At 38.7% G+C, this 13,925-nt stretch overlaps 1 protein-coding gene across 1 annotated transcript; it reads right to left on the reverse strand.

The window, feature by feature from the left end:
- Positions 1 to 4,673: 4,673 nt before the first annotated feature.
- lpar6a (lysophosphatidic acid receptor 6a) lies at positions 4,674 to 8,785 on the reverse strand. The gene has a single exon (XM_033976993.2). It carries the CDS (start codon positions 7,996 to 7,998, stop codon positions 6,898 to 6,900), a length of 1,101 nt encoding a protein of 366 aa, XP_033832884.1. The 5' UTR covers positions 7,999 to 8,785; the 3' UTR covers positions 4,674 to 6,897.
- Positions 8,786 to 13,925: the final 5,140 nt, after the last annotated feature.

Genomic DNA, 13,925 nt, shown 5'->3' on the forward strand with positions numbered 1-13,925 from the left:
TTATCTTATGTTATTGTTTCTATTCTCAACTGACTAAAATAACTAAAACTTGCCTTTCCATAGAATGTTATGGTAAAGGGTCCACCACACAATCTGCTTGTTTCCATGGAGTTGTTATTGCTTTGCTTGAAATTTTCCACAGTATGGCATTACGCATATGGAGACAAGCAGGTGGCACCACTAGGCCAAGTTACAAGTTAGATCTGTGGAGAGGCAAACCTGTTGAGTCAGAATGTATTTTTCAAGGTATGTTTGTGCAATAAAAATACCTATAATTGAAGTGCAAAATAGATATTTTCAATACCACTGATACTTTCCAGAGACATAATGCTGGGAGTGTTCTGCATGTGTTTCTATGGTGCTATGTTCAGTAATCACAATAGTGACACAATGCACTATACAAAATGGACTTAAACAAAACATTTTCTGCAGCCTGTGATCAATATGAGCATCCATAGTCATGTTTAGGTGTTTGATTTTCAACAAAAAAGTGAGAGTAACTAACTGAAAAACTGTTGGCTAATGGTAGCTCGCTTGTGACTGCAATGTTATTTAAGAGGGACTTGTTTAACAGTACGAAACAACTCATCTGCTGAAGTTTCAGATGAATTCTTTCTGATCAGATTGTGTTGAATTAGACTTTAAACTGAGCTTAAGTAACAGAATAAAGCCACAGTTATCATCACACAAGGAATGTTTATGACATCATCTGCAAAGTATCAATACCATGGAACATTCCTGGTAAATTAATAAGATCTTTATGGAAACCAGCAAACCAGAAACGTTGCACAATATGCATCTTGAAAAAATGTCTCCTGCACCTCTTTGAACCAGTGAAAAATACTTGTTTTGACACCGCTATAGTTTATCTCATACCAGAGCCACATAATTCTAATGTAATAATTCTTTTGCAATCTTTTATGGACAGGACTACATTACCAATAAACTATAAAATATGAAATGCCAGATTCCCAAAGTGTGGTTCATAAGTATGGAGAGTGCTGTAGCCTTCTGTAGTTGAAACTTGTGAAATACAGCCTGCTTCACTGTTTGTTTTCATAACAGTCTTGTCCTTGACGCGCTCACATGCTCCACACAGTTAAAGGGCAAAGGTGCAGTCTTAGTAAAACCACAGTGTGGTATACACATGTGAATAAGGGAGATACCAGAGGAGAGAGCATGCTAGCTACATCTACCCAGCCATTAAATTCATATTTTGGAGCGACTGAGCTAAGTGCAAATATATATAACATTTATTTAATCAAATGCTAACTTCATTTTAGGGATCAAATAATTCATTGACTTTAAATCTGTCACATATCTGGTGCTAATTTGAGATGACAGTGGCTGAGAGATTGGCTCAAACTGCTCCAACCTGTACCTATCGTTGTGGTGCCAAACCACTTTCCTTAAATGTCATTTGTGAGTTACTGGTTGTAGTTAGTTGAAGGGCCAGAGTCATCAGTCTACTCCAGGGGAGCCATGGCTATAGAACTAGCTTACTACCACTCATGAAATAAAAAACAACAATAACAACAACAAAAAACAAATTTCAAGCAATACCTAAGATTTAGCATGAAATAGTTGCAATGATGTTGCAATGCTGCTCTAAAATAAATAACCAAAGTTCAAATAGAGGTAAGTTAATATGTGGGGTCCTCAGGGACCTCTTTTATTTATAACTTACATTAATGATTTAAAGATATATTTCACAAATTGTGTCTGATGTCTAAAGAAAAGTAAATTAAGATTAATTTAATTAAGATATTAATTAAATTTTTACACAGCTAAACAGAGCTATTTTGAGCCTGGATTTAAACATTGTCAAAGTAGAGGCCTGTCTCACATCTTCAGGAAGACTGTTCCAGGTTTTAACTGCATGTTCCCAGACCTCTGATGTTGAACTTTTATAACTGTGCCATCAGTAGTGTTCTGACATATGGATTTTTAGTGTGGTTCTCCAGCTGCACTAAGGCTGACCAGCAGGCACTCCAGCAGGTGGTGAAAGCAGCCGGCAGAATCATCGGAACCACCCTTCCAGAAATCAGCACCATCTACTCCACTCGCTGTCTGAGAAGAGTGCACAACATCCTGCGGGATCAACATCACCCTGCGCACCATCTTTTTCATCTGCTGCCCTCAGGGAGAAGGTACAGGTCCATACGGGCCAGAACATCCAGACTGGCCAACAGTCTGTATCCACAGGCTGTGAGGCTCCTGAACTCTGCCCCTCTCCCCTCTCGGCCCCTCTCTGCCCCTCTCTGCCCCCCTCTCGCGGACAAAAACCACATTCAACTCTCAATAACACTGAACTGGTTGCATTGTTGCATTTTGTCATTATTCTCAAGTCCCTGTCTGTATGTCAGTTTGTTTCTATGCACCTTATTGACACCATCATGCTGCTACAAGACTCATGTTGTACTGTCTCATGTTGTACTGAAGCCACACTGGGTCAATGTTACACTGGGGTTTAAGGGTATTTATTTTTATTTTTATTATGGATTGCACTTTATGGGATGCTCCAAACACAATTTCGTTGTTCTTTTTGTGACAATGACTACAATAAACTGAATTGAATTGAATTGAATAAAACTCAAATGCTGATCCCCCATGTTTAGTCCTGACTCTGGGCACCAGCAGTCAGGACTCTAAGGACTTCAGAGTGTGAGATGGTTCATATGACATTAACATGTCAGAGATGTACCTTGGTGCTAGGCCATAGAGAAACATGTACCCAAACAGAGCTGCTTTAAAGTCTATTTTCTGAGCCACAGGAAGCCAGTGCAGAGACCTGAGCACAGGACTTATGTGCTCGTACTTCCTGGTTCTAGACAGGACCCAAGCAGCATTTTGGATGTACTGCAGCTGTCTTAAGGCTCGTTTGGAGAGGCCAGTGAGCAGGCCGCTACAGTCTAACCTACTGGAGACAAATGCATGGATAAGTCTCTCCAAGTCTGGTTTAGACAGTATACCTTTGATTTTTTTAGATGATAAAAAGGTGCCGATGTTATTGATTTGATGTGGCTGTTAAAGTTTGAGTCCATTATTACCTCTAGATTTTTAGCCTGATTTGAATGTTGTGAAGAGAGATACAGGGCTGCTGACACATTTCCTTTGGTTTTGTGAGAAGACTATAACTTCAGTCTTGTCTGAGTTTAGCTGGAGAAAGTTATCCACATACTGATAATAAAATTCAATTATAATTTTCACTAACTGACTAAGAAATAATAAAAAAAATATCAGACCTACATCAAGCTATATATGTACTATATATCTTACAGTACAGCATTTTCAGTCAACTGTTAATCAAAGCATTTTGATCTAATAGGAGCTACTCACTGGCTGTACTGGCCTCCACTAAACCCACCCATGTGGAGGAGGAGGTGGACATGATAAATTGAAATTCCTGTCTAGCTTAGAAACCAAACATGCAGCCCTCACCCTGTTTTTACATTCTGGCTGACGTGCATTTACTACTGGACAAGAGAAAGTGATTATGGGGTGACAAATGTGAATTAGAGCTGCTTTTAAATAGCCCATTTAACACGCAACCGACATGTGCAGTTTGCTGTTTCTTAACTTGTTCTGTTGAATTGCAAAGGCACATTGCCACACAGGAAGCTGGCACTCCCCGTGGAAGTCAGGAGAGGTTGGTTCCACATATTCAGCTCCTCTTTGCACGGACGTCACATGTTACTCACGTAAAGGCATATGGAAATGAGAAGTGCATTGCAAAGAGGACATATCACGCAGTATCAACTTTTAAGAGCTTTTAAACATTTTATAATTGTTTTCTCTTCTCATTTGCATGCAAAGTTGTATTTGTTCCATTCTTGTTTGAGTAACTGCTAGAGTGATCTGCAGCTTTCTGTAGGCGAGGCTGTCAGTGTGGCCCTGCAGTGCAGCATTTTGTTGTGGTGACATTTAGGGCGAAGTGCCATGAAAGGACAGGAAATCAACTTCAACCAGAGGTGTGAGGACTTTGAAATGTAAAACAGTGATTCACAGGTATCATAGAAAAATAACATATATATATATATATGTATATATATATATATATATATGTATATATATGTATATATATATATATATATGTATATATATATATATATATATATATATATATATATATATATATATATATATATATATATATATGTGTGTGTGTGTGTGTGTGTGTGTGTGTGTGTGTGTGTGTGTGTGTGTGCTCAAATTGGGGCCCTAAAGACAGTGGAGATGAATACATGCCATTTTCCAGGCTGCTTTATATCAGTTCATATCTATTTCACTTATTTTTAAACGTTTTCAAATTATTGAACTGATTGAAAAATTACACCAAAATTCTATACAATGAAGTTGAAATTCTCATGTTTGAAGTTCCATGCGTATCTACATTTACATGCGTTTAACTGACAAAAGACATGAAAATTTGGTTTGTTTTTGGAATTATCTACACTGAGAGAGACCAGGGTCAAAGATCAAATTAGTTTCAAGCACGGGTCAGCAGTTCTTTTTCAAATGCTATCTAAACAACAGCTTTTTAAACGTTCAAAATGTGAATATGTTACCAATAAGGACTGAGCCATAGGTATAAAAAATATAAATAATACTGCATACACTTCTCTCTAATTATGCAAACATAAAATTCAATGACAGACCCACAAGTTAATTTAATACACGTTTATTCATTATCGTGGCTCGAGTGCAGTATCTGAAGTTCAGTGTCAGTGCATTAAATGACCAATATTGACCACAAAGATCCACAAAGAAATGCCACCATAACAGACACCTCTTACTTATGTACAACTACAACAACACTGTACAAAATCAACAAAACTTATATTATTAAATAGATTCTAGTCTGACGTTAGCACCACAACAATGAACAGACAAGCGTGTAGCCGTCCTTGGGTTCAGTGGTATTACATTCCCTTCCAGGTCGATGGCCCACTAATTGCGACTAACACAATTGTATAATAAACCACAGGAAAGGGAAAATAGTCATTAAGTAGTCATTAGGAATACGCCAATGTGAATGAATCAGAGCAGATGGCGCCAATGGCAGTTTGCAACATTTGTCCTGAGAACAGGCTAATACAATAATACTGACAGGTGCTTACGGAGGCAGAGAATTAGATTACCCTGTTTGTGTCATTTCAGCAAAGCCTTAAATGAACTTGAAATGTGGTGGCGTCATGCTAAGTTTTCCTATCAGACTTGGTATCACCAGTTGCAAAAATACCTCCAACATTTTAATAGTACATTGTAATACTTATCATGTGCAGAATTTGTCTCCACTACATACATATAGTTGTTTTGTTGTTGGGATGCATGCATCTGTTTTTTTGAAAAAAACGTTGTTTTTTTTTGCCTAAAATTTACTTAGACTGTTTGGGCCATAGACTGTATATATAAAGGGACATAGCTAACCTCCTATTTGGCTCCACTGATTCTGGCTCCAATTCACTTTACATTAGAAAACTGTCACCCGTCTCGCCTGTAACCGTTGCAGTGAGCCTCGTCATTTTGATCTTAAACTGTTCGTATTAACCCGCTCTACATGATCCCTGTATTTTGATTTCACTATTGTGTCCGTAACTCAAGATATGAACATTAATAACAGACAAATCAGGTGCCTTCTTTCACTGAGGTTGCTCCCGCTAACATTGGCAAGAGGTTTGATTGACAGCGTTGTTAAGATTCGCTTCAGATTGGCTCTTTGGTTGCTGTCACACTCGCTTTGGAATTCCTAATATCCAACATGACTCCAAATTCGTCCCTATAACTGCTAGCCTCGATGAGCTTCATTTGGCTAAAGGCGAACGCTATGGGCAACGTCACACTCCCTTAGTCCACTTCTTTATACAGTCTATGGTCTGGAATAACAATTGACCACTACTGACCAGAAATCAGGCTATGTTCAAAGCCAGTGCTGTGCTGTAATATTTTTCCCCATTTCAGGTTTTAATAGACTGTATCAAATTGACATAAGCTTTTAACTGAAAATCATGACTAAATATTGATTCATTTAAAGTTCAACAGTGTTAACATTTCAAGTTGGGAGCACATGGTCATAAAAAGTGGAACAAACAACCTCCAGATAGGAAACACGTAAATTTCCAAGGACCACAAAAATGCAGTGCGGAGTTAAACGGTAAAGCACCATCATTTAGCTTGCATTTACTCAATAATAGTGTTCCTGACAAAGGGACACCCTACTAATTTCAAAAGGCAAGCAAATACAGCAGATTGTTCCATTGTGTTTTCCAGAAGGCTTATGTGAATGTGCCATGTGATGTTGCACAGCGGGGGCCTTGTTCGAAAGTGCTGCTACAAATTGTAATGCTTGTAACAAATTTATATATAATTGAGAAAAAAAATGCAAACAAACAAAAAAAGAAAATTTAAGAATAATTTAAGATAGTTTTATGGCACTGATATGATAACCCTAAGGCAGGATTATCCCCCAAAACTATTCTAAATGTACAATATTGTTAAGCTTATATCTTAAATGTATTGAATGATAATGCTTGTGCAGCACTACAGATAATAATACTACTGAATTTATAAAAATGTGACTGCTTAAATTGCACTGTTTAGCACAAATACAATGCAAAACTTCAGGAATCATTTTGAAATACTACACTTTGAAACAATCCACTGTATTTCATATATACTACTGTAATGTGAGTTCAACTGGGGATACCAACCAAAACCGGTTAATATTACAACAGTGACATAATGGTATTTTTACTCTGCCATAACAAAACAAGGCATGTGACAATGGTGATGCCAAAATCTGCAAAACTCCTGGAAAGCAGCTTACGGAGGGGTGGTTGTCTGACAGTGAAGACATGGACCCAAAAACCTGTCGCAATGATCTCCTTGGGCTACTTGTCATACTGAAGATTCATTGTGGAAGACTTTGGCTTTGAGATTCCTCAGGCTGCACTGCAGGTTGGAGCTGGTTTCTGACTGCAGGGCTTCGGTGAACTTGACGTCTGAGCGTGTGACTGTATTTTTTCTTTTTATGGAGTTCTGAATAGTTTCAGAGGTGAAATAATACACAATTGGGTCAAAGCAGCAGTTGGATACAGCTATACAAAGAGCTATAGGGTAGATAGTCCGTACTACTGACTCCACAAAACAACCCTTTAACGTTTTGGTACGGACTAGGGAGTAGAAGATCAAATTCAGGTTGTAAGGTATGAAGCAAAAGCAGAAGATTGACAGGTGCACAATTATCATGCGCAGAATTTTGGTTTTGTTGAGTTTCATGCCGCGGCTTACGGTTTGCGGTCTGCGTAATGTTTGCAGAACCATGATGGAACAGAAAACATTGAGAAGTAGTGGAATTATAAAGCCCACCGTTTCGATGAAAATTACCACCTTGGAGAGATGGGATTTCCACTGCTTGGATGAAAAGTTCTCGAAACAGTTAATCTTGTTCTGAGTTGATGTTGACGTAGTGTCCAGCAAGAATCCCGTAGGAAGACTCCCGGCTAGCACTAGCACCCAAACTGCCGCGCATACAATTTTGGCATTGCGTTTTGTCCGCAAAGTCCTTGAACGTAATGGGTGCACAATAGCCAGGAATCTATCGACGCTGATGCAAGTGAGGAATAGGATGCTTCCGTACATATTGGTATAAAATAGGGATACGGAGACTTTGCAAAGCATGCTTCCGAACGGCCAGTGTTGGTTGATGAAATAGAACACCCGTAGAGGTAGCGTGAAGACAAACAAAAGATCGGACACTACCAAGTTCATCATGTAAGTTGTGGTTTCATTGCGCAGCTTGAGGGTGCATGTAAAGATATATATTGCAACCACATTTGTAATAAGCCCCACCACAAATACGATACTGAAAATCGTGCTGTACAACGGGTACTTGAATGCGTCATTTTTGGGGCAAGATGAATTATTCCAAAATGAAGAATTGATGCTGTCCGTGACTGGATGGACTGTCGTTGTGTCCAGGAAAGTTGTGTTGTACATCCTGGGCAGTTCGTTATGTAATTAAATAAACACAAAAAAGTCAACTCCTGGAACAATGACCAGTACAGGATGGTCAGACAGTCATAAACAAAGTCCTTTTCTTGACAGTTGTTAGCAAGAGTCTAGTTGACATGTTTGGAGCGGCCCGTCGCACATGGTTGGAAGGCGCACCTCCTCTCTCTTGCCTTGTAATCTGGGGGTTACTTCATGTTTGAAAAGAACCCCCCCCCCCCTCCCCCCCTCCCTGTGGAGAGGGTACCCAGCTCGATCGTCCTCCCCTCCCCCTTGTCTTTTTCTCTGTAAAACCAGTTTGAGGTTTCTCCCAACAAATTACACTTTTTTTTTTTTTAGATCTTTACTCACTCATTGAGACCAGTCACTGAATTCCTTCAAATATTCCAAAATGTTCTCAATATAATTCTGGTATATCCCAATTCTGGTGAAGATCTTGAAGGTCCTTAAATGTGCTTTGGTTCAAGATCCATCTGTAAATCCACAAACAGAACCACAAAGTATTGCACAAAGAGAGCTCCACTCAGTCAGTCTGCTGTGTTGCGTCCTGCCGCGTGTATGACAATGTGAATGTCTCTAATGTTGTCCACAGACTCGGTTTCCTGCCCCCTCCTCTCTCCTTGCTTTCTCTTGTCCTCTCTCCTCCACACACTCTGCTTAAGTCAGTCAGTAGCCACTTGTTTTTGGGGTCTTGTCTGCTTTGCTCCTTCCTGACAGCCTCAGGGCACTTGCACAGCACAGCACTCAGAGTTCCTACTTCTCCTTTGTGCCGGCTTCACAGACACACAGTTTTTGTACTTGGAGCAGAATGGAGAGCAGCAGCTGTAGTAGCCCCGCCCACTTGTCCTACCCCCCAAACTAACCCCTCCCTCTCCTTTGTCTTTTGGGCTTACTGTTAAAAAAAGAGGGGGCTTGGGCCAAACAACTGTGTGAAGTGAAGCATTTCATTTCAGTACTTTACGTTAAGGCAACAGGTGAAAGGAAACTCAAGTTACAAACATGAATGTTTATGTATATTTTTGAAAAAACAGACATTGAATTTATTTGATAATTTAAAACAAACCTCTACATTTCAGGAGTTTTAAAATATCCTACTCCTTATAATATTTACCATTAATATATTTGTAATATTTTTAATTCATTTCGAGTTTACCTTATGTATGCAATCTAAAAGGACTTTCCCTAAATTGTCAGAATGACAACAAATCACTGCAATGACATTAACTTTTGGAATTGTGTAAATCACAAATCCCCCAAAGCAGTAATAAAATAAAATATACAACTGTTTACAGATTGAGTTACCTGTAAATTATAGTTTATACATATAAATATGCACAACAGAAGTTTTCCAAATTATTTACATTTTATGAATGAAGTGCTACTCTATGACACTGCACTTCATTGTTAGTTCATTCTTTTCAAGTTAGGAGGTGTCAGCCTATATGCAGACTGCAGAACTTGTTTCTCTGTATAGGGCACCACTTTTGTAATTAGCATTTCAAAGACTGCTAGGCTTATATAAAACCACCCATCTGATTGTTTCTTCTTATCTCATAGCATTGTGATAACCTGTGGCGTCGCTCAAGGTTCAAGTAGGACCCTTTTCATTTTACATGTTGACAAAACATGTCCCAAACTGCTAACAAACTAAGAACAACAGCCTCCTATGCAAGAGGAAGAAACTGACGCACACTCAAAGCCATGTTGACTTTTAAGAAAGAAAGAGAATCAATTTGAAATGACCACAAAACAGTCCTGTTCAAAGTCATGTGTGCAGGGTTCAGAGATTAGGATCGTGTCAAGACAAAGTGGAAGTGCAAACAATCTTTTCAAAACCACCAGAGGCAAAAATACTACTATTATTACTGTAAGTGAAGCATATTACTCAATCACCAGTTGAAAACTGACGTCAAAAACTGAAGTACTTCTAGTGAAAGTGAACTCATGCAATACCTACTACTACTACTGCTCCTGCTGCTGTAACTGTAATGCCTGAGTATTAATCTTTAGTGCAAATTTTCACTACTTCGTTACAACTACATCTACTCCTGCTTCTAATATTACATATATTTCAAGCTTTTTATTTGAAGAAAGTTCTACCATTGCTATACTTACTACCACAAAACCAATTACTACTACTACTACTACAATCATTTTAACTATGCATGTATTGTTCTGCGTTTCAAAGGACATCACAACATCCTATGGACCAGTATTATTTAATACCCGAGGAAAGTCAAAGGGGCTGAAATGTTGTACTAATAAAAGTCATCCAAGAGTAAGACTGTGTGGGAGTTTTCTTTAAACCTTTCAGCCAAGTGCCTCACCTCCAATGCACCTGTCGCCCAGTCAGGTGTGCAGAGTCACAGAAACCAATATTATTTAATACAAATGGGAGTGGCTAGTCAGTAATAGAAATGATCAGGTTCAACCATACACTATAGATAAAAATGGACATAGCGAACTCATTAACCGCTGCATTCCAAATAGGAAGCGATTATGGGCACGCTTCTGGGTCCATTCATCGACTCTGGCTCCAAATCACTTTACATTGAAAAATGGTCATCCCTCCCTCTGTAATTACTGCAGGGAGCCTCGTCAATGTTCATATTAACTCACTCTACATGATCCTACTGTTTTTATTTCGCTATTTTGTCCGCAAATCAATTAATAACAGACAAATCAGCGCCTTTTTTCCCAAGCTCACTCCTGCTAGCGTCAGCAACAGGTTTCATTAAACAGCATTGCTAAGTGCTGGTTGGAAGGGGCGTTACCTTCAACATCCTTGCTTCGGACTGGCTCTTTGGTTGCTATGATACTCGTGGTCAAAATTCTGAATGTATAACTCGGCTCCAAATTCGCTTTGACTGCTAGCCTCGATGGGCTTCATTTGACTGGAGATGAATGCTAAGAGTGATGTCACACTGAGTCCACTTCTCTATACAGTCTGTAGGTTCAACATTTGTGCATTTGCCTTTTGCATATTTCATGGCTATGTACATTGTAATCATTAGAAAAGGGAAAACTGTATTTTGCCTCCAACTGAGATTATGACATCATCACATTCTAAAATCTAAAAACTAACAATTACTACATTTACTTACTTCACTTTGCATTGCCACTACTTCAAATATTGCTTTAGAACAAGGGACAAGTTAACTTCTTGTGCTGACTGGCCCATAGAAATGAACTATCTCCATGTGTGGGCCCAATCCTTACTGTAGACTTTTATTCTGTAAGGACCACCAAAAAGGGACAAAAATGCATTCTCTATTCAACCTTTTTCCTGCTCTTTTTGTCTGGCCTGGCCCACAGCTTTCCTCCTCATTCTCTACATCCACTATTGCATTCAAACTGGTCCTAAGCATTAACTCTCTCTAAACATTGAGCTCTTTGTGGCAAAGTGAAGTAGCTTAGCACGGAGGAATGCAAGGTTTATAAATAATCACTTTTGGACAAGTTGAAAGGGGTCCTGGTCAGTTGCATGAGGAAGAACACAAGTGTTTTTTGGTCGTTGCTGTGTCAAAGAGGAAGTGGAATAACCGCAGTGCCTTTCTCAGTTCATAAATGTTTGAGGCGGTGTTGATGAAAATATGTTTTTGCTGACTACTTAGTGCATTTTCCTTGACTGAAACGATAATTAAAATGTGATATTTTCTTTAACGTTGTCAAATACTGTTGTCAAATGTATCTAAAACTTCCACGTAACAATCTCACAACCCCAAACCAGACCGTAAACAAACTGAACGTCCATAAACACGTGTGTACAAGTCCTGTTGTAGAATAAAATTGTAGTAGCCCAAGAGTTGAAGAGAAAAGGCATCAGGCTGGAGTTCTAATGCAGGAGAGGTTTATTTATATCAGTACAGGACCAAGCACCTGGAGACATGAACCCTCAACACACTGTGATAGTGCTGTCCATTCCAGTCTAGTGCAGTCCAGTCTGGCTATACTTCTATTGTAGGGAGTATTATACCTCTGATGAAGTAAGTCAAGATAACTGAGCTGAGTGCGCTCAGTACAGCACACATATGGAATTTCTCTAACAAGTCACATCAAACGATCTCATACAGTGTGTCATAGATGAATAGAAGATTTATTTTCAGGTTGACTTAAACTATTAGGCCTTTGGATTTAGTCGACTAAATTGGCATGACATTTACTAAGGGTAAAACTAAATGAAAGCAACTACATGTAGCCTGCACTCTTACCGTTTAAAAAAGAACTACATTCACAACTAAACCTGGGCTGCCAGCGCCTTCAAATGCAGATAAATGGTCGTTTCTCTCATTCTGAGTATATGGATGGTATATACTGGAGCAACAGAGGCACTGATTAATGATTGACTCCAGATGCTGGCTTTTAGGTAGTGAATATTCAGATCTGAAACTACTTTTAGGACTTCAGCATAGAAACTGGCAACCTAAATAACTCATGTGAGGCTCTTTCTGCTTTCTGTTTGGATCCATGGGAACCTAAACATCAAATTATAAGACAAACAACTTGGCCATCATGTCCAGCATTTCTGTAATCAATAATAAATGAACATTATAGTTGCTTTCTGTAAAAACTATTTTTGATTTCCACGTTTACCTCATATCTGGAGACATGTTTATGGAATTTAAAATGAGTACATACAGTTCCATTCTTGAAAAATTAACGCTGGTTTGAAGTTTGTATCAGTAAACCCACTATTATCTGATTGGTAGCGCAACAAAGATTAAACGATAATGTGTTCAGCTGATGGTAATTTGTCAGAATCTGTAAATAAACGCTTGTGTTCAACTTACATGGCGATTTAACACACATAAAGTTGAGAGCACTGCCGATCATGTACAGATTTAAGTAAGTGTTATGTTAGCCGTGGAGGGGGGGGTTCACTAACAGTAAATGTGGGGACGGTTCACAATATGTCTTTCAAAAAGGCGCCACCTGATTTCTTACTGTGTTTGAGTTTAAGAGGCATGAAATAGTGATGAATGAAGCTCTCTTAGCGCGCATTGTGTTTGTGTTTTTCAGCCTATTTACCAGCGGTACCAGTGACTGAAAAAAAAAAAAAAAAAAGCATGGTTTAGTTTGTTCTCATACCTGACAGTCTGGCTGCTCACTAGCGGTTTTCCTCAGAGTGGTCATGTGATGTTGCTCTGATTTACCGGTCAGCTGATTTAACCAGGTTTTGGCGCTGTCTTCCTAACTGTGGAGGCAGGACGACAGCAACATCTGCAGCCCGGCTTCCTCTGAACAGTATCCCAGGTGTGTGAGAGTAAAAATGCCCCCTCGTCCCAGTTAATAGTTCAGTGAGCAGGTTTGCCACATTGCCTCCTTGATGCAGCGACAGTGTTTGTTAGGGCTGGAACTGGACCATAAGAGCTTCAAACCACAGTCCTTACTTAGCACGGACCAGTCACAGCCGCTTATTTGTAGCATGTGTCTCTCAAATGAGGCAAATCTAATGCTAATCTTGGTTACTTATGTCATTATATTTTTCTGTCATTAAACAAAACAAACAAAAACGTACATTTTACAGAATTTTAAAGAACATACACCTCCACTGGACTTTTCAGTTCTCAAATTTTCCTTCACTGTAAATTCTTGTAATACTGCTTTTTTTTTAAGACTAATACTGTAACTGTATTATGTGTGTTAGGTCTAAAATGAATAATATTAATAACCAATAACAGATGAGCACAATGTATACTGATTACTCTGTTGATCTATTTTGCAATAGGATAATTTTGTTTGAGTGTGACAACAGCTATTATAACAGAAAAAACATATTCACCAAAATCCCAAATTCTAGAGAAACATGATTGCATATTTTAGCTATTTTGCTCCTTTGTACATAGCAATAACAAAATGTGTCACCAAATTTGAGTTTCATGTATGAATCTACTTACAATAATTAAACCAAATAT

The sequence above is a fragment of the Periophthalmus magnuspinnatus genome, chromosome 13 (assembly GCF_009829125.3).
Source record: "Periophthalmus magnuspinnatus isolate fPerMag1 chromosome 13, fPerMag1.2.pri, whole genome shotgun sequence".
Classification (NCBI taxonomy): domain Eukaryota; kingdom Metazoa; phylum Chordata; class Actinopteri; order Gobiiformes; family Gobiidae; genus Periophthalmus; species Periophthalmus magnuspinnatus.